This window comes from Rousettus aegyptiacus, unplaced genomic scaffold (assembly GCF_014176215.1).
Source record: "Rousettus aegyptiacus isolate mRouAeg1 unplaced genomic scaffold, mRouAeg1.p scaffold_m13_p_14, whole genome shotgun sequence".
In the NCBI taxonomy this organism is placed as follows: Eukaryota; Metazoa; Chordata; class Mammalia; order Chiroptera; family Pteropodidae; genus Rousettus; species Rousettus aegyptiacus.
In genome coordinates, this window is record NW_023416289.1 from 46,096,750 (window position 1) to 46,114,240 (window position 17,491).

The window sequence follows — 17,491 nt, forward strand, 5'->3', positions numbered from 1 at the left end:
TCAGGATTGAGGCATAAACCAATTTTATTTTTATTTTTAGACTTTTTAAAAATTGAATTTATTTTTTCACATGTACGAAAACTTCATATGGTTCACACTTTAAAAGGTTCCAAAAATCTACCCATGCGTGATCTCTCACAGCTCAGTTATCATACAACATACACTTGTATTAACTGTACCCACGAACCACAGCGAATCATCTATTGTTCCCAGTGACTCAAGACCCTAAAGACAGGAAGCAAACAAAGGCTGTCTTCTCAGGTTTTTATGAGCTTTTCCATTCAATCATTTACAGTTGCTTTGCTTATACCGAACTTGGCAGGATTTTTTTTTTTTTTTTAAGCAACTTGCCTTTATTCTTTCCAAGGCAGGCAGCTTGGTTTGTACATAAACAATTCTCTTGCATTGATATTTCATTAGTTTGGTAGGATTAAGTCATTAACTTAGGGACAAGTGACATAAACAGGTTTGGTAGCAGCCAGCCACTTCTCAGGAAGTATGCAGCCCACTATGTGGGAGCAGAACTGCTTAGTCACAATAGCCAGATAGCTTGGGCAGCAGGTTTTACAGATGGAATGGACAGTGTCTTTCAAATTGGCACACTGGGCCAGCGAGATGGTTTCAGAGCGCTGTACTGCAGTGTTACTAATAGAATTTCAGCCTACACTGTCATCTCACACTCTGACATGTCTTCATTTTGCACGTTCTGGAGCATATCCTGGCACAGCTTTCTCCATGCTTTTACAGTCCTGGGAATTCATCCCCATGCATGTGTCCTGGTGGGATCTGAATGATGGGAAGGCATCAACCAGGAAGAAGAGCAGGAAGGGTGATCAGTCTGGAGACGGAAGCAGAAGCCTCTTGGTACAGAGCCTTAGAGGCTATGGCGAGGAGTTTGTATTTAATTCTGAGGACATCGGGAAGCCATTGGAGTGTTTAGCGGAATGAGAGACAAGGCGGCAAGAGTTAGGAGACTGTCATTCAGGCGAGAGACCTCGATGGCTTGGACCAAGGATAATGGGGAGAAGTGAGGGTTTAGGGCGATTAAGGCTTCTGTCCCTGTGGTTCTTTCTTTTTTCCTGCTGACTCAGGTGATCGCGAGGGCTCTGGAGGTACTTGTCAATACCTGACTTGCTGTCTGGGTCTGGAGAGTACTGACTCCCACCTGGCCACAGTCTAGGTCAGATTTGGGGCTCAGGGTCAGCCGTGGGAAGTCCTTGCGAAGGCAGCTTAGTGGGTGGGGCAAGCAAAGATGGGAAGTGTGACCTGGGACGGGCTTCTCAAATTTCACTGGTGACTCCTCTGTCTCATTTGCCAGTGGCCCCTCAAGGCCCTGACCTCTAAAGGGATGGAGTGTCCCAGTCTCTCCTCACACACGTGCTCTTTGTGATCTCATTCATTCTTGATTCAAACACACTCCAGACTTAGTCAGCATCTTGAACCTAAGGCATCACGAACGGAAATAGGGATTTCTGTCCCCCCTGCCTCCCCAATCTGCCCCTTCAATAGCCAGCTCCCTTTCACTGAAGGGCACTTCTGTACAGGCAAAAACCTTGGCATCGCACTTCACCCCTCTTTCTCTCACTCTCTGCACAAGTCCTTTGGGCTCCAGCTTGAAAATAAATCATGAAAACGGCCACCTCCACTGCGGCCATCCTGCCTGTGCTCCATCCCTCTGTGCCTCTTGCGCAGCTTATTGCCCCAGCCTGGTTCTGCCCTCCAGCTTCCTCCAGCTCTAGTCTTAGTTTCAACACAGCAGTTAGATGGGTCCTTTAAAAAGGTTTTAAGTGCCCGCTTTGGCAGCATATGTACTAAAAAACATTTTAAATATTTTCAAAGTTATTTTTCAATAGGCAACACCTGCCTATATGGTTAAGAATTCCAAATAATCTGAAATAGTACACTGAATCGCCTTTCCACCCCCAAGTGTGCTGCACGCCCCTCCCCACACTGCCTTCTCTTCTCAGACGTGCTGTGGACCCCAGCTTCTTCCAGATTTGCAGACACTGGTGCGTGACTCTCTGCATTCCACGAATGATTTGTTTTAAAATGTAAATGAGACCATGTCACTCCCTCACCCAAAACCTTTTGTGGCTCCCCAGCAACATGGGACTGAAATCCAAATTCCATCCCAGGACGACAGGCACCTGGCCCCTTCCCACTAACGCAGTTCTCTCGCTCTCACTCTGCTCCAGCCGCACTGGCCTCCCTTGTTCTTCTCACACTCTCAGGATTTGTACCCGTGTTGTTCCCTTATCTCAGCACACTTTTTCAGCTTATGTAGAATTGCAGGTTGCTCAAAGGTCACTTCCCCTTCCCTCCATCCCCCCACGCATTTGCTCTAGTTAACACATCGCAGACTGCGAGGACGTGTTCTCTCCCGTGGACCAGGGGCGGTGACGGACCTGGCCCGTTTTGCTCATCACAGTGTGTTCATTACCCAGCACGGGACTGGAAATGGTACTAATAATAATGATTAAAAGAAAAAAAGCAAACATTTAAGTCGTCACTGTGCCAAGTACCGATCCCTCATAACCAATTTAGGGGTTGCTATTGTCCACGTTTAAGAATCGGAGATTGAAGAAAGAAATCTTACACAACTACTAATAAGTGAACGGGCGGTTATTTAATACTTGAGTGAATGATGGAATCAATGAATAGCCCTGAAGCAGCGGAGCGGGGCGGTGGGCGGAGCCTGGGGCGGGGACCGGTGGGCACGCAGCTGTGACTCACGGCGTCTCCTGGGGTCGCTGGGAGTTGTGGTCCCCTGCGCACCTAGCCACGTCACAGCCTCAAACCTGAAGTCCTCCCCTTTCTCATGGTACGACCCGCATCTCCAAACCGCTAGGTAGGCCCCGCGGGTCCGGGACGGGGCAAGGCACAGAGTCAAGTTCATACAACGCCCCCCCCTCACCCTTTGGTACGACTCCTGCCACGGCCCCCGAGGCCGTTCCTCGTACGCTCCCCCCCCACTTCCTTCCGCCCCTGCCGGAGGACTCGAGCGTCCTCCAATCGCTGCACTCCCCGCCCAGCGCCTCGGCCGCGACTTGGTACGGCCCGACCACGCCCCTCGCGGACGCTCTCGGGACGCGCCGCTCGACCCCCCCCCGGCTGTGCAGTGGTTCGGTCGCGGCGACCCCTCTCGGCGGCGTGTCCCCCGCGCTTGGTACAGCCCGGCCCGTCTCCCCCGAAGCCGTGTGCCCGCGCCTCTCAGTCGGCGGAGCCTACAGCCCCCCGCTCGGCCCGTGCCCGCCATGGTCCGTCCGCGCCGCGCCCCGCACCGCTCCGGCGCCGGGGGCCCCCTTGGGGGTCGCGGCCGCCCCCCGCGGCCCCTCACGATGCGCGCCGCCCGCTCGCGCTCTTGGCCGGCCAGCCCGCGGGGCCCGCAGCCGCCGCGGATCCGGGCCCGCTCAGCCCCTCCCATGGTGAGCCCCCCGCCCTCCTTCCAGAGCCTTCCACGGCCCCGCCCCCGGGCCCGCGTCTTTGTCCGCGGCCCCCTTCTCTCTGGGGTCTTCTGGGGAGCCCCGAAGGGTGGTCCCGCCTGGAGCCGAGTTCCCCCGTGGAACCCCCCGGTGGTACGCGCCGGGCTGTCCCCTTTGTTACGCTTTCGGGCCCGGGTGGCAGGGGTGGGGTCCGCGGGGGGGGGGAGGGGAGGCAGGGCTCAAATTACTGCTGACTCCGCGGCCTGATTTAAACGCGGGGTGGGGGGCGGGCGGAGGGCCGGAGGCTGGCGTGCGCGCGTTTTTCCGATTGGAAAGTTGTCCGCTTGGGCCGTGAACCTGGAAATGGGGGAGGGGGCCGGGGCACGGCGGCGAGGGGGCGCGTCGGGCCCTCGCGCTCCCAGGTGTTGCACCCGGGGTGTTCTGCACGGCGCGCGTGGCGTGTGCGCCCAGCAGATTTGCACGCGCGGCCAGGTGTGAGGTGCCCTTAACAGGTCGCAACAAGCCCAGACCTTAAACATAAATATCCAGGTACATGAAACTTCGCACGCTCCCTCCGGCCTTAAAACATGCGCGTACTTTTCAAAGTCTTAACGAGGCATGTCTGGAGCGGCAAAGCCGCGCGTCCCGGCTTTTCACGCACAGCTGAACCGTGCGCACCTTTTCCCAGGTGTGCGTTTCACCCAGGCTGGCGCTCAGGTTCCGTCCTCAAACTACACGGCCCCAGCGTTTTGCGTGTCCCAGAGCTGTGGCACCTCCACGCAGGCCTTAAACACGCCTCGTAGGGCCTTAAACATAAGATACCCAGGCCCTGAATACCTCCCCAAACCTTGAAGGTCTGTGTAATAAATGAGTCAGACGTCGGAGGCTCAGCTAAATTGTGCACACACTTGCCCCAGTGGGAGTTTTCTGTTGGGGTCGCATTTAAGCCTAGCCCTTTGGTGTGGTCTCCCACCTTGTCCTGTCATCCTGCCGTTGCAGGTGTTCTGGGTTTAGGCATGCACCCCTGGTTTTTACACTCCAGGCGCAAACTTCTTTCAAGCCCTCCGTGGTTGCTCTGCCATCCTAGAAGTCAAACACTGTCCGGTCGCTTGCAGGACTGGGTCCCCCAGCTGGGCGCTTTAACTGCATTTTCTCAGTTTCTGGACCTGCAGACCCAGGCTCTGCACTCCAGTTTTCTTTCTCACCTTGGGCAGTTGCTCATCTCAGAGCTGCCTGCCCGGATGGAGACCATGCTTGCTCAAGTGTTTTTGCTTTCTTAGCCCCCAAAATAAAATTTTTCTTGCCTGTTGTTGTTCTGGACAGAAGATATCTGTGGCTTATAGGACATTTGGGGATGCCCGTTAGCAACAAGGTGAAAGTAACAACAGTTAGTTGCCCTTACCTTGGAGGGCTGGTGAGATTTTCCTGGGATTCCTGCACCAGGCTGTTCCGGAGCCTTCCCTTGTTTGCTCTGAGATGTTTTTGGTATGAAAAGAGATGACTGTGCGTGTACCCTGTGAGTAGAATGTGTAGCTTTCCTTAGCTTTATTGCTGGAACATTCTGGTGTTTTGCAAATGTTCTCGAGACGCTGTGTTTGAGGACCCCCCCCCCCCCCAAGGTGTCCCAGTGCTGCCTCCACATGTTTCCCCAGCTCCCTGGGTAGTTCTGGGCTCTGCTTCTGGCTGCTGCATCTCCGCCTCCCTGGGGTCAGCTTGACATGGCTGCAGCCTGGGTGGTGTGTGTGGTGGGGGGACAGCAGCCACCTGGAAAGGTTGGTGGTAGCCAGAGAGCCTGGACTTTCTCTCGATGGTCACAAGGAGCTTCGGAAAGTTGAGGATGGGCAGGGCGCAGCGGTGTGCCAGGCAGGTGTAGCCCAGGCCGGCTTGTGCATCGAGGGCCGTCAAGGAGGCCCTAGACCCCAAGGAGCTGATTTCTCAGTAGAACAACAGTCCCCAGCCTTTGTGGCACCAGGATGGGTGCTCCTATGAGAATCTTAACACCTGAGGACCTGAGGGGGACCTGAGGCGGTGATGCTGGCGCTGGGGAGTGGCTGCAGATACAGATGAAGCTTCACTTACTTGTCCGTTGCTCACCTCCTGCTGGTTCCTTATAGGCCAGGGACCAGGGTTTGGGACCCCTGCAGTAGAGGGACCAAGGATTGATCAGGCTGGGAAAGAGGTTGGGTAGCACCTCCTTGGGGTGACAGGGTATTCCACCCAAGGTGAAAGCTCAGCTGCTGCAAAGGCTGGAGCGGGAAGCGGGCTGGTGGCCCTCAGGGACCCCTCATGGGCTACCATTTAGGTGACAAGTGAGCTCTTGAGGAAGGTTCTTGCCGTGGTGGCAGGAAAAGGATGTGGGGGTCAGCCATGTGGGGTCTTGACCCCTGGAACAGCAGGTTTAGCTGTGGCCTTGGGGGTTTCTGAGCATGAAAATGCAGTGCGTTCCTTCTGGGGTGTGTTTGGAACAGCCTGTTTCCCCACCCCTCTGCCACAGCAAGGTGCTCGAGTCTTCGGGGCCCTGGGCCCCATTGGGCCGTCATCTCCTGGGCTCGCCCTTGGGGGCCTGGTGGTGGGCGAGCACCGGCTCAGCCACAAGCTGCTGGCCTGGAGCGGCGTCCTCGAGTGGCAGGAGGTGAGCGGTCCCGCAGGTCCCCCGCGCGTTCCCGTCGGGCTGGGGGTGGCCCTGAGGGCCCCCGCCTGCCCCTGCGGGTGGAGGGCCGTGTCCAGTGAGCCCTCCCACCACAGAAGCGCAGACCCTATTCGGACTCCTCGGCAAAGCTGAAGCGCACGCTGCCCTGCCAGGCCTACGTGAACCAGGGCGAGAACCTGTGAGTGCCCGGCCGGCGGGCTTGGGGGTGGGTGGCCAGGGCCAGGGCCCCTCTGACCCTCTCCTCTCGCAGGGAGACCGACCAGTGGCCGCAGAAGCTGATCATGCAGCTGATCCCGCAGCAGCTGCTGGTGAGACCTGTCCCGTCCCCTGTCTGCTCGCCAGAGCCCCTGCAGCCTGGCCGTGACCCGCCTGTGCCCTTGTCACCCCCAGACCACCCTGGGCCCCCTGTTCCGCAACTCCCAGCTGGCGCAGTTCCACTTCACCAACAGAGACTGCGACTCGGTCAAGGGGCTGTGCCGCGTCATGGGCAATGGCTTCGTGAGTGGGGCGGGCGCCGCGCTCCGGGGAGGCGGGGAACGCACTGTCTTTCGTGGCGTCCTGGGTGCTGTCGGGACTCACCCTTGGAGCGGAAGGAAGGTGTCCCCCCGCCTCGGACTCCTGCGTCTGGCCGACCTGAGCGCTGGCCATCGGTGTGTCGGCCTGGGGCCCAGCACATGGCAGGAAATGGGGGGCAATGAGGCAGGGACTGTGCTGGGCCTCAGTTTCCTCATCTGACAGGTGGGGCTGACAGTAGGGTTTACTCCCGGGGCCACTTGGAGGAGTGGGGCTGGTGTCAGGTGCTTGAGGCAGCGATTTGGGGACTGTGCTCAGTGAACTCGAGCAGCTGAGATTGTCGGAGTCAGGGACTTAGACACAGAACGTCAGGACATAAAGCTGGAGTGGGCCCTGCCACCCCCGAGGTCCGGGCCCAGTTTCTGTGCAACGCACCACCCCCCCAAAGGGGCTTCCTGTGGGAGAAGACAGCTCCTGGGGACGAGTGGGCACAGGCGGGAGTGTGTCACTGCCCCGGAAGCCCAGGACTCAGCTCTGGGGTTCCCTCCAGCCCCCGCTCCACTTTGATACAGGCTGCTCCCTCCAGGGCCTGCTGTGTCTGCCCCAACCCTGCCATCGAGGTGGAGCCCCTTTCCCCCAGGGCCTGGGCAGACTAGGGTCTCTTGCCTGACCAGTCACCCTTTCCCTTAGCACCATTTGCTGAGGGCTTGCCCTGTGCCTGGCACCCAGGCTGCAGGGAAGACGGATGTCACGCTCTGCTGTCTGCTGGTCACACTCCTGGTCCTAGGAGGTCTGGGGGTGCTGGCTGCACCGGGCCCAGGGGCGGGTGCTGTGAGCGGGGAGACCTGGGGCTCTGGCCGTGGGATGAGCAGACCGGGTGGGTGGGGGGCAGTATTCCAGGCATGCTCGGGGTGCTGGCTCCTGTCCCACCCACATGGGACGGTCAGGCTCGTGCTTTCCCGCGTCCAACCGAGGAACCAGCACATCACGTGAGGGGAATTTATGTGGCACTTACTGTGTCCACTGGGGTCATCCCATTTTACAGATGGGGAAACCAAGGTCCAAGATACACGGTAACTCACCTTAGGTCACATGGCCAGGAGGAGGCGGAGCTGGACCTGGCACCGGGGGTGGTGGGAGATGAAGCCCTCAGGACCCCATACTCCAGCACGGGTCCCAGTCCCCAGCCCTGAGCGCATGTACATGGGTGGGTGTGCCAAGGTGCCCGTTCACATGCCTGTGAGGGGACATGTTTTGAGTGTGCCTCTCGTGGGACCACGGGGCTGGCTTTCAGGACCTCTGTCCTGAGACAGGCAGGCTTGGGTGATGGGAGTGGGGGACTCGGACCCCTTGGCAGTGCTCTGGGGCCCCTGACCTCCCGGTGCCCCCCCCCAACCCCCTGCAGGCGGGCTGCATGCTCTTCCCTCACATCTCCCCTTGCGAGGTGCGTGTGCTCATGCTGCTGTACTCGTCCAAGAAGAAGATCTTCATGGGCCTCATCCCCTACGACCAGAGTGGCTTTGTCAGTGCCATCCGGCAGGTCATCACGACCCGCAAGCAGGTACACCCTAGGCCCCGGCAAGTGAGGCTTTGGGGGGTGGGAGGGACTATTGGAGGAGGGTCCCGGAAGGAGATGGGCCTAGACAGGGAGGAGGCCAGGGCGAGGATCTTCAGGACAGGCAGGTGGCAGCAGGTGTGGAGCTGATGGGTGGGGCCTGGTGCAGCACGGGGGTGTCATGGAAGCCCCCGGAGCACTAGCCCACCTGTGTCCTCCCACAGGCGGTGGGACCCGGTGGTGTTGCAGGCCCAGTCCAAATTGTCAACAACAAGTTCCTGGCGTGGAGCGGAGTCATGGAGTGGCAGGAGGTGAGCCCCGGGGTGGCCCAGGGCACCTTAGGAGCAGTGCACCCCCACTCCTGATGTCTCCCCTCTTTCTCTCCCCAAAAGCCCAGGCCTGAGCCCAACAGCCGGGCTAAGAGGTGGCTGCCGTCGCACGTCTACGTGAACCAGGGGGAGATCCTGTGAGTGTTGGGCTGGGGGTGGGGCAGCGTCTCAGCGAGACCTGCCTCCTGACGCTCGTTTCCTCCTGCCCACAGGAGAACAGAGCAGTGGCCAAGGAAACTGTACATGCAGCTCATCCCGCAGCAGCTGCTGGTGCGTAGTGAGGGAAGGCCGCGTCGCCGAGGAGGGTCCCCTAAGCTCCCAGCTGGAGGGGGGCGTTCTGGGTTGGGGGACAGTAGAGGTCCCATGGCCTGCCCAGCGCGGGGCAGTCACCAGGCGACCCCAGCTGTGAGGGGGCCAGGGCTTGTGAGATTTAACCCAGGGTCTCGGTGCTGGCTCCGCGTGGGGCAGGAAGGTGGGGTGCGTGGCTCACGGGGCGCCCACTGCCCCGCAGACCACCCTGGTGCCGCTATTCCGGACCTCCCGCCTCGTGCAGTTCCACTTCACCAAGGACCTTGAGACGCTGAAGAGCCTGTGCCGGGTCATGGACAATGGCTTTGTGAGTGGGGCCGCCGGTGGCGGGCGGGGCGGAGAGGGGAGACACAGACCGCTGGTCCACTCGGCGTTCAAACACAGGATGAACGGGGGGACACCGACACCAACTGGCTGGGGACGGTGACGGCAGCCCATGGCGATGCCGTTTGCCATGTGTCTACACCTGTGCTGGTTCCCAGTCCACGCAGCTCCCGTAGGGGGCTGTGCTGTCCTGACCGTTTTACAGATGGGGAAATGGAGGCCTAGGTGCTGGGCAAGGGCCTGACCTCAGGGCTGTCCCACGCTGCTCTGTCTTGGTGACCTTGTGAGCACTCACCATCTGTGTAGGTTTTTACCTGCTGCCTCCCTCCCATTCCCCTTCCTGGGGACAGGGCACCGCGTGGTGTCACTCCAGGTTTTCCCATGGAAACCCCCAGGCCCCGGAAGGCCCTTGCCAGGCTCGGAGGCATGTCAGCTTCTGGCCAGCTCTTAGCGGACCCCCAGCCTCGCTTTCCATGGGAGGTGAGCAGGCTTGGGGTCCTGGCTCTGAAATGATCGTCACTGTCCACTCTGGGTGTCTGCTGCATAGGGGCGACACCTGGTTCCAGGTGACCTCACTTAAGTCTGTTAAGGTAATGATAGTCACGTAGTTGTATACTTGAGTGACTAGCTGTAGATTTCTTTCATATTAAAAAAAACATTTAAAAGCCCAGAGCTGCCTCAGGGACACCTGTGAAGGTCCCAGGTCAGCGGCTAGTCACTGTCGGTTTGCGTGTGGCATGTTCTAGGCTCTCCCAAGGGCTTCCTGTTGGAGACCCGTCACTACTGTTCCCAAGGTGATGCACACGGGGCCAGCACTTCCCCTTCTGGCTCTGGGGACCCGAGTCCTTGAGTTGTCAGCGTCCGTTGGTCCACCTGTGACATGGGGATGGGGATCTTGGGCCAGGAAGAGGGAGGAGCCAGGGAAATGGATGGGTAGCACGTGCTCCAGTGGCCACCCTGTTTCTCTGCCTCTTAGCTCAGCTGCCTCTGAGGGTCACATGGGGTCAGGGCGATGGGGTGCTTGTCTCCCCAGTGGGGCCTCTGCACAGGTTTGCTTGTGGCCGCTCCTGCAGGCCGTGCCATAGGCTCTGTTTCGGGGTGCCCGTGTACTTGCTTGTCTGGTGCAGGTGGTGCCCTGTCCTAGGCACTGCAGTGTCCTTGGGGCTTTGGCACCTTCTTGTGTCCTGGGCTCCTCTGCAGAGCCCACTGGGCTTCAGGGCCCTGACCGTGCGCCTCTGTCTCTGTGTCCCCAGATGGGGGAGTCGTAGCAGGGTCAGAGGGAAGGAGCCGGTAGGATACGTCTCTGGCTCTGGCACGTTCTGGGGCGCCAGCTGTCTGGGGGATGCTGGCCGATGTGGTCTGAGCCCGTCGCTTGGGGAGGAGCAGTATCCTTGATGCAGTGCCCTGTGCCCGCCAGGCCGGCTGCGTGCACTTTTCCTACAAGGCGTCGTGCGAGGTGCGCGTGCTCATGCTGCTGTACTCGTCGGAGAAGAAGATCTTCATTGGCCTCATCCCCCACGACCAGAGCGGCTTCGTCAGCGGCATCCGGCGCGTCATTGCCAACCAGCAACAGGTCCTGCAGCGGAACCTGGAGCAGGAGCAGCAGCAGCGAGGGGTAAGGCTGGGGCGGGGCCCGGGTTCCCCCACTGAGCCCTGCCAACCTGTGCCCTCCCCCCACTGACTTTCCTCCCTGGCTGCTTCCCCCGCAGATGGGGGGCTAGTGGCCACCCCCTGGGGTAGGCCCCTCCGGGAGTCACAGACGAGGCCTCTGCTGAGACCGGTGAGTGGGAGGCGAGTGGAATGTGGGCTGGGTGCACTGGGAGTCTGGGAAGAAGTCCTGTGACCCCGGCTTTGACAGAGCAGAGGAGAGGAAGGCACTGCAGTCCCTCCGGGGACCCCTGACCTTCTAGGAGACTCCAGCCCCCTCCCCCAGGAAGCAACGGGACCTGGGGCTCCAGGCCTCCCAGGGAGAGGCCCTTAGTCCCTGTAGACTCATGGAGGGGGGAAAGTGGCAGCTGGGAGCCCCCTTCCAGGCCCCCGTGCTGTCCCCCGCCCCAGGTCAGATACTTCTGAGCAGGGGCCCCTGGAGACTGCAACTGCCCAGCGAGATGGAGGACAGCGTCCTGCGATGTCTCTGAGGACAGTCCCCACCCGTGTATGTTTCCCCAATAAAGTCTTTTAAAAGCCACCAGTCCTTGTGCGGCCATGGTCTTGGGAGACTCATTCTCACCCTTGGCAGGAGAGGCTTTGTCCTGAGGTACCCGGCCCACCCAGCTTGGGGACCCCTGGGGCCGGCCCTCATTCCGAGCAACATGCTGGCCAGGCTTAACAAAAAACAGTGTTTATTGGCAGGCGGGGCCGGGGCAGGCGGCCTCAGCCCTCCGAGAACTGGCGGTACAGCCGCTCCAGCTGGGGCTCCACGTGCAACCGGAACGGGATCTGCAGAATCGCTGAGAAGCCTTCGGCCAGTGTTGGCGCCTCGAACTGCTTCCTGTTGGCGGAGGGCAGTGAGGCGGGGTCATGGCCCAGCTGGGCTCCCAGCCCGCCCTGGCGGCACCTACCTGTAGCCATAGATGACCACGTCGGACACAGGGGCGTGAGAGGAACCGGTCATCTCGCGGAACTGCGGGGCAGAGGCCAGGCCAGTTAGGCCGGGGAGGGTGGGGGACGAGGGTGCTGGGGGTGCGGCCGCTCACCCGGATGTTGTGCCGCGCCTGCTCCAGGGTGGCGCTGAAGAGGAAGCAGCGGCAGGGGACACCTGCGTCCTGGGCGCACTTGATGTACCTGCAGGGCGGAAGGGGTCAGGCTGGCAGGGGCCGTGGGCCAGTGCCAAAGCCTCCCACAGGACCCTGCTGCTACCTAGCCCGGCTCGCAGCATCTGGGTTCGTGTTGTCGACGGCCACCCGTTTGCCCTGCCTGAGAGCGGCCTCACACGTGCTCACACAGCGCTGCCAGGAGCCCAGGGAGTCCTGGGGGACACATGGAAAGCGGGCCATGGGTTAGCGAGGCCAGGGGCCTGGGACGGGGAGAGGGGCGGGGAATGATGAGCAGCAGCAGTGACTGTGGGTGGTGGTGAGGCCGGGCCTTACTCTGTTCACGTGGACGTATCCCGCGGCCACAAGGTGCTGCTGGAGGAACGTGGACTTGCCGGCTGTGGGGATGGGGCAGTCTCAGCAGGATCCTGGGGGCCAGAGCTCTAGGGGTCAGGAGTCAGGGTGTCTCACCGCCAGGGAATCCCACGGCGACAACCACCTCAGGGTTGGAGCTCAAGAGGGAGTGGGACTCCGGCAGGCAGAGTGGCCCCGATGGGGAGACGGTCCTCTGGGAGGGGGGATGCGGATGTGAGGACTCAGCCCGCCCCAGCCCCCCATGTCCCACGCCCCAGCCCCAGCCCCAGCCCGGGGCCTCACCGGGTCAAAGGCTGGGAGCTCAAAGCTGGCCACCGGCCACTTCAGGAAAAACTCCTCCGGGGTGGCGAAGGGCAGGCCCAGATTGAGGGCAAACTAGGGGTGAGGGTGCCGGTTAGACAGGAGGGTGTGGCTGGGCCTGGGGTGCGGGCACCGGGCGGGCGGGTGGGGGTCTCACCAGGCGGTCTGCGCAGGAGAAGTCCTTCTTTTTCCGCCCTGGGGCCCAGTTGGCTGGGCGTCCAGCCGCATCTGGAACATGTGGAGGACACGGCCTGGTCTCCACCAGCAGCCTGGGGACCGGGTGCCACACACTGCCCCCAGCCCAGGCCCTTACCTCCTACGAAGACGCTGTCCCCGATAGAGATGGGCATCCCCCCATTGGCCTGGGGAAGGACAGGAAACACAGGCCATAGAATGCGCTCTGGCCAGTTAGAGGGTGGGTGACGCTGCCAAGTGACGGGCCTGCTCTACTTATCCCTGCATGCAGCTCAGCAGCAGGCCCTGGTGGCACCCTCTCTGGCTGCTTCTCACACCTTCGTGTCCACACGGGTCTCAGGGATTCCTCCTCCGCATGGTCTGTCTCCCTCAGAGCCACCAGAGGGTGCCACTCCCACCTCCCAGCATCCCAGGGGGGCGGGGCCACCCTCAGTAAGTGAGGTCTGTGCCTGGCCCAGGGGGCCTCTCACAATCTGACCCCTGCTCGCTGGGACCTCCTGGCCCAGCATCACAGCCTCACTGTCCATAAACACTGGGCACAAGACCACACTGGCCGGGACGCTGGCCTGGAAGGCTCTTCTGGAACCTAGACACCCGCCTGGCTCCACCCCCACCACGTTTAGTGCTTCATGCCGAGGACACCGCAAGCCACGCTCCCCAGCCCAGAGCCCACGAGCCCCAGGCCCGTGTCGCTCACCAGTATCATCAGCTCAGGCTGTGCAGCTTCAGAACAAACGTGCACACAAGCAAGGGACAGCCAGTGGCTGATGCCTCGACCACTCTGGTGGTCAGCGTGAGCACACTGGCTTCACATACCAACCCTGGGCCACGACAGCTGAACAGCGGGAAGGCGAGGACCAGGGGACAGAGCTGACAAGGAGAGGGTGGCCAAGGACCATGACCCGGAGGGGCAGGCCGGGCAGGGGGCGAGGGGCTGCACGGGGGAGCAACCTGGTCACCTGCTCCCGCAGATGGTCCCACATGCCGATCAGTGGCTTCCGGTATAAGCCCGCGTGTGTGGACACCAGCACCTGCGGACGGGGTGGGGTCGGACACCACCCTGACTTAGCTCCTTAGACACCCAGAGTTCTTCAAGGGCTCCGGACCCAGGGGTGCTACCCCAACCTTCACTATCCGAGAACTGCCGGGGCCCCAGAACCTGCTGCTCGTGACAGGTTTCTGCCAGCACAGTACCACCCTGGGACTCTCCTCTTGGGGTTCCTGTCACCCCCTCTGTGTCCCTGTCCTCTTCCTCTGGGTCCTCCCCCACAAGCCCCTGTCCCCCCTGGCAGCCATACCTGAAAGGGAACTCCTAGCTTCTCCACCACAGCCTCCACCTTGGCCTTGAACTCCTCTGCTGGCAGCTTCCCACGCCCAATGCCCATCTGGTTGGTGAAGACCACCAGCTGGGAAGCAGACGGGTGTCACTAAGTGCCCTCACCCTGCCTGCCTTCCCCACAGCCGGGACCCGAGGACATGTGCATGCACACACCTTGTAGCCCGTGGCATCCAGCTCCCGGAGCTTACGCGGAATCTCTAGGTACAAGATCCTAGGATGCAGGGGAAGCAGCAAGGTGACCTGGGGCCCAGGAGTGGCCTCACTCACCCCCTTCACCTGCCTCTTAGCACCTCCAGTCACTGGGGCCAGTGGGAAAGACCTTCCCAGAGCGTGTGGTGATGAGGGTTCCATCCAGATCAAAGCCGGCCACCTGATATCACCAAAAAAAGAGGAAGAGCAGAGTGACAGTTCTGACCACTCATTCGCAGGCTGGGTCATGTCAACCCCGGGAGGCGGGGACTATGACCACTGGCCCCCTGGATGTCTTGTGTAAGGACAGGCATGGCAAGGATGCATCCCTGCCTTTACTGTCTCTCCTAAGCCCCTCAGTATTCCCATCCTTAAAACGCGCTCATACCCTATCCACCCTCCTCCCGGCTTCTCCGCCTCAAGGGACTAACAATAACCACACAAGTGAAATGGGAGCTAAGTTTTGTGCATGTGCTAAGTGTACATCGGGCTCTGCCCACGTCTCCCGTGGATCCCTCATTTTACGGGAGGAGAGAAGGGAGTCTCGGGGAATGTGCTATAACAGCATCTGAACACGAGTCTCTGGACCTAAGAAACACTCATCATAATAGCTCCTGCTAAAATGATCCCGATTGTTGCTATGATTACAGGGTGGTTACCAAAGGCCAGGTGGGAGCTGACATGTCAATTCTCCCAGGGGCTTAAGACAGCCCCTAAATCTGTCATCAGGGCCACTTCTCAGGAGAGTAAGTGAAGGCTCAGAGAGGTTGAGTGACCTGCCCAGGGGCACACGGCCAATTCAGGATTGAGTTCCCAGTCTGGGATGCCTCCCTCAGCCCCCAGCTTGGCCCTCACCTTGCTCCGGGGCTTCACCCCAGGCGCTGTGAACACCAGTAGCTTCTCAAAGCTCTCCCAGTGGGGGGATGACTTCCGCATCTGCTTTTTCTGCTGAACATTCTCTTCCTCCTCCTCCTCCTTCTCGTTCAGGACCCCTGGAGGGGTTCCGGGTGGGGTGTCTGCCTGGGATCCTGGAATGTGGGCCTCTTGCCAGCGCAGGGTCAGCGGGTGCAGGCCATTGACTAAATACAGTGTGTCCCCCACCTGCAGAGAGCCCTCAGACCCCTGCTTCAGCTCCTGGGTCCCGGCAGTTGAGGGGTTAATTCCCAGCTGCAAAGGGAGAGAGAGAGGAGCTGGCACCTGGTGCTGCCCCCAGCTGTAACCCAAAATGAACTAGCTGGGGAAAGGACTTGCCTTTCTCCATCTGCCATTCAGGCTTCTCTGCCCCACCTCTTCACTGTATCCCACCAATCAGGGCTTTGGAAGTTACAGGGGCCAGGTCTCAGCCAATTTAACCATGGATAAACCCCTCTACACACACACACCTGCTTTACTGGCCACACCTGCTTCCTTTCCAGCCAGATGTTCCCAGTGGGCCTGTTCCCTGCTGGGTTGAGAGTCCCCTCCCCTCCCAGCTCCAGGCCTTGCTGAGGGACTGGTACCTGTTTCACAACCACGGTGCGAGTCTCAGGGTCTGCAACCAGTTCCACTGAGGGGTGAGAGAGGGTGGAGTCAGGATCCACATCCCTGTCTGATTGCTTCCCTCATTACTGGGAAGCATGGCCAGCCTCAGGCCACAGAGTGATGCTACAGCAGCCACTCAGGGGGAGAAAGCGGTTCATCTCTAAATGGTACTGGCTCACTCACTGACAACCAGTAACCAAAGAAAGGCCTTAGGGCACTAGTACTCGCTTAGGGGCGGGGTGGGCATTTTTCAGGCTAGAACTGGCTTCTCTTTGGCGAGGAGTGTGGCTGGGCACAGGCTTGGAGCTAGCCCATCGCCACCCATCCTGGCTTGGCAACGTGTACTTTTCTCCATGACATCGGCGCTCTCTTTGACGAGAGTCGTGGCCCGACTCAAGCCTTCACGGTGGCCTGTGAGCGTGTTCAATCCCCAGTGACAACTGTCTCGGGATTGGCTCGGTCTCCTTCCCCCTGCTAGGTCCAGGTGAGGCGCAGCCTTTCTCTTCCTGGGCTCCCCAGAGGGCACCTGCCAACTTCAGGAATGGATGCACCACGCAATATCGACTGGTGGCCAAGTTATCTCCCTCACTGAACCGACGGGTCCATCTTTCCCAAAGACTGTGTTCCCACCCCGGAAGCACGCCGCACACCTGCAGCTCAGGCCCCGCCCCTGCCTACCTTGGCTTCTGGAGCACTTCCGGTCGGTAACCTGGGTCAGGGGTCCCCGGCCCAGGACCAGGGCTTGTCCGTCCGAGGGCAGGAAGATGGGGGGCGGTCCCCCAGGGGTACTCTCCAGCCACAGGCGGCCCTGGGTCCCCAAGTCCGCCATCCTGGGCACCGGCCTAAGGGCAAATAAGAAATGGATTTGAGTGACCGGTCGCCCTCAGATTGCTACAGGAAGTCCAGCCTCCTCTCGTCCCCTCCACCAGGAACTTCCTGCATCCGGGAAAGGCTGAGGGAATCCCATCCACGTGCCACCCTGGGCTTCCGCCGTTTCCCAGGTGACGACGTTCCGCTCCGTCCTCTGGGAGTCGGGACCCTTACTTCCCAGAGCAAAGGCTGAGAACTCCGCGCGCTCCCGCCCCGGGCCCGCGCTCACCAGCGCCCACCGTTCCGGCTCACTCGCCGCTTCCAGGGAGCTCCGGCCCCGCGGCAGCTCTGACGGCGGCTTTCTGGTTTTCGGCGGACGGAAATGACTTGTCCTACGCGAGGGGGCGGGGCCACCGCCCCCCACGGCGGAAGCCCCGCCCCTTCCAAGCCTCAGGCTCCTGCAGTCCCTCCGCAGCTCTGACCTTCATCTCTCTTGCTGCAGTGCGAGGCTCAGGCCAATAGAGGGCAGGGCCCTCCGCTCCACATTCTTTCCACTTTGAACTCTAATTTTCATTTCCTTTGCTGGAAATAGTTAACGGCGGGAAGTTCTCTTTCCCATTTGAGGATCATTGTCAGTCGAAGAAACCCCCGCCTGAAAAGCACCCCACCCTGGATGCTGCGGTTTTCTCATCGTGGGGTTACTAGGAAGGTCAAAGGAATTAATACATTTAAATAATTTATAAAACTGAGTGGTAGTTGGCCCTGTTTAAGTCTTGCCTATTGTTACCATTCCTCTCATGGTTGTCCGATGAGGCCGTTTACTTGACCTTGACCTAGCTCTAACATGGGGGCCATGTGCCACTCATTCCCTCGCCTCCAGGTGTCTTATGGCAGAAAATTTGCGGCC

At 60.1% G+C, this 17,491-nt stretch overlaps 2 protein-coding genes across 4 annotated transcripts; one reads left to right on the plus strand and one right to left on the minus strand.

The window, feature by feature from the left end:
- The first annotated feature begins 3,100 nt into the window (after window positions 1-3,100).
- PTOV1 (PTOV1 extended AT-hook containing adaptor protein) lies at window positions 3,101-11,291 on the plus strand. The gene is made up of 13 exons (XM_016122404.2): window positions 3,101-3,425; window positions 5,917-6,054; window positions 6,168-6,250; window positions 6,323-6,380; window positions 6,463-6,570; window positions 7,991-8,146; window positions 8,365-8,451; window positions 8,533-8,606; window positions 8,682-8,739; window positions 8,981-9,085; window positions 10,520-10,717; window positions 10,812-10,882; window positions 11,161-11,291. The coding sequence occupies exons 1-12, from the start codon at window positions 3,255-3,257 to the stop codon at window positions 10,821-10,823; spliced, it is 1,248 nt and encodes a 415-aa protein (XP_015977890.1). The 5' UTR covers window positions 3,101-3,254; the 3' UTR covers window positions 10,824-10,882; window positions 11,161-11,291.
- Window positions 11,292-11,427: 136 nt separating this feature from the next.
- LOC107498833 (polynucleotide kinase 3'-phosphatase) lies at window positions 11,428-16,996 on the minus strand. Of its 3 annotated transcripts, none has more exons than XM_016122403.2 (17): window positions 16,874-16,996; window positions 16,453-16,616; window positions 15,753-15,799; window positions 15,109-15,420; window positions 14,355-14,434; window positions 14,218-14,275; window positions 14,024-14,131; window positions 13,685-13,756; window positions 12,844-12,892; window positions 12,688-12,758; window positions 12,513-12,605; window positions 12,327-12,423; window positions 12,192-12,253; window positions 11,962-12,071; window positions 11,799-11,886; window positions 11,664-11,725; window positions 11,428-11,593 (listed from the first exon to the last, which is right to left on the minus strand). In XM_016122403.2, the coding sequence occupies exons 2-17, from the start codon at window positions 16,601-16,603 to the stop codon at window positions 11,476-11,478; spliced, it is 1,578 nt and encodes a 525-aa protein (XP_015977889.2). In that variant the 5' UTR covers window positions 16,604-16,616; window positions 16,874-16,996; the 3' UTR covers window positions 11,428-11,475. The 3 variants fall into 3 exon arrangements, with proteins under 3 accessions (XP_015977889.2, XP_015977888.2, XP_036088495.1); XM_016122402.2 differs by having other exon boundaries at window positions 12,844-12,955; XM_036232602.1 differs by having other exon boundaries at window positions 12,844-12,955; window positions 16,884-16,902.
- Between the last annotated feature and the right edge of the window lie 495 nt (window positions 16,997-17,491).

Bases quoted from the DNA above. Each gene is read 5' to 3' on its own strand.
- PTOV1 (XM_016122404.2), top strand. From the start codon at position 3,255: ATGGTCCGTCCGCGCCGCGCCCCGCACCGCTCCGGCGCCGGGGGCCCC. The intron at 6,571-7,990 runs GTGAGTGGGGCG...AACCCCCTGCAG, and splicing joins GCGTCATGGGCAATGGCTTC to GCGGGCTGCATGCTCTTCCC. The intron at 8,607-8,681 runs GTGAGTGTTGGG...TCCTGCCCACAG, and splicing joins GTGAACCAGGGGGAGATCCT to GAGAACAGAGCAGTGGCCAA.
- LOC107498833 (XM_016122402.2), bottom strand. From the start codon at position 16,603: ATGGCGGACTTGGGGACCCAGGGCCGCCTGTGGCTGGAGAGTACCCCT. The intron at 12,606-12,687 runs GTGAGACCCCCA...CCTCACCCCTAG, and splicing joins TCTCCTGCGCAGACCGCCTG to TTTGCCCTCAATCTGGGCCT. The intron at 12,424-12,512 runs GTGAGGCCCCGG...CCCCCCTCCCAG, and splicing joins AGCTCCCAGCCTTTGACCCG to AGGACCGTCTCCCCATCGGG.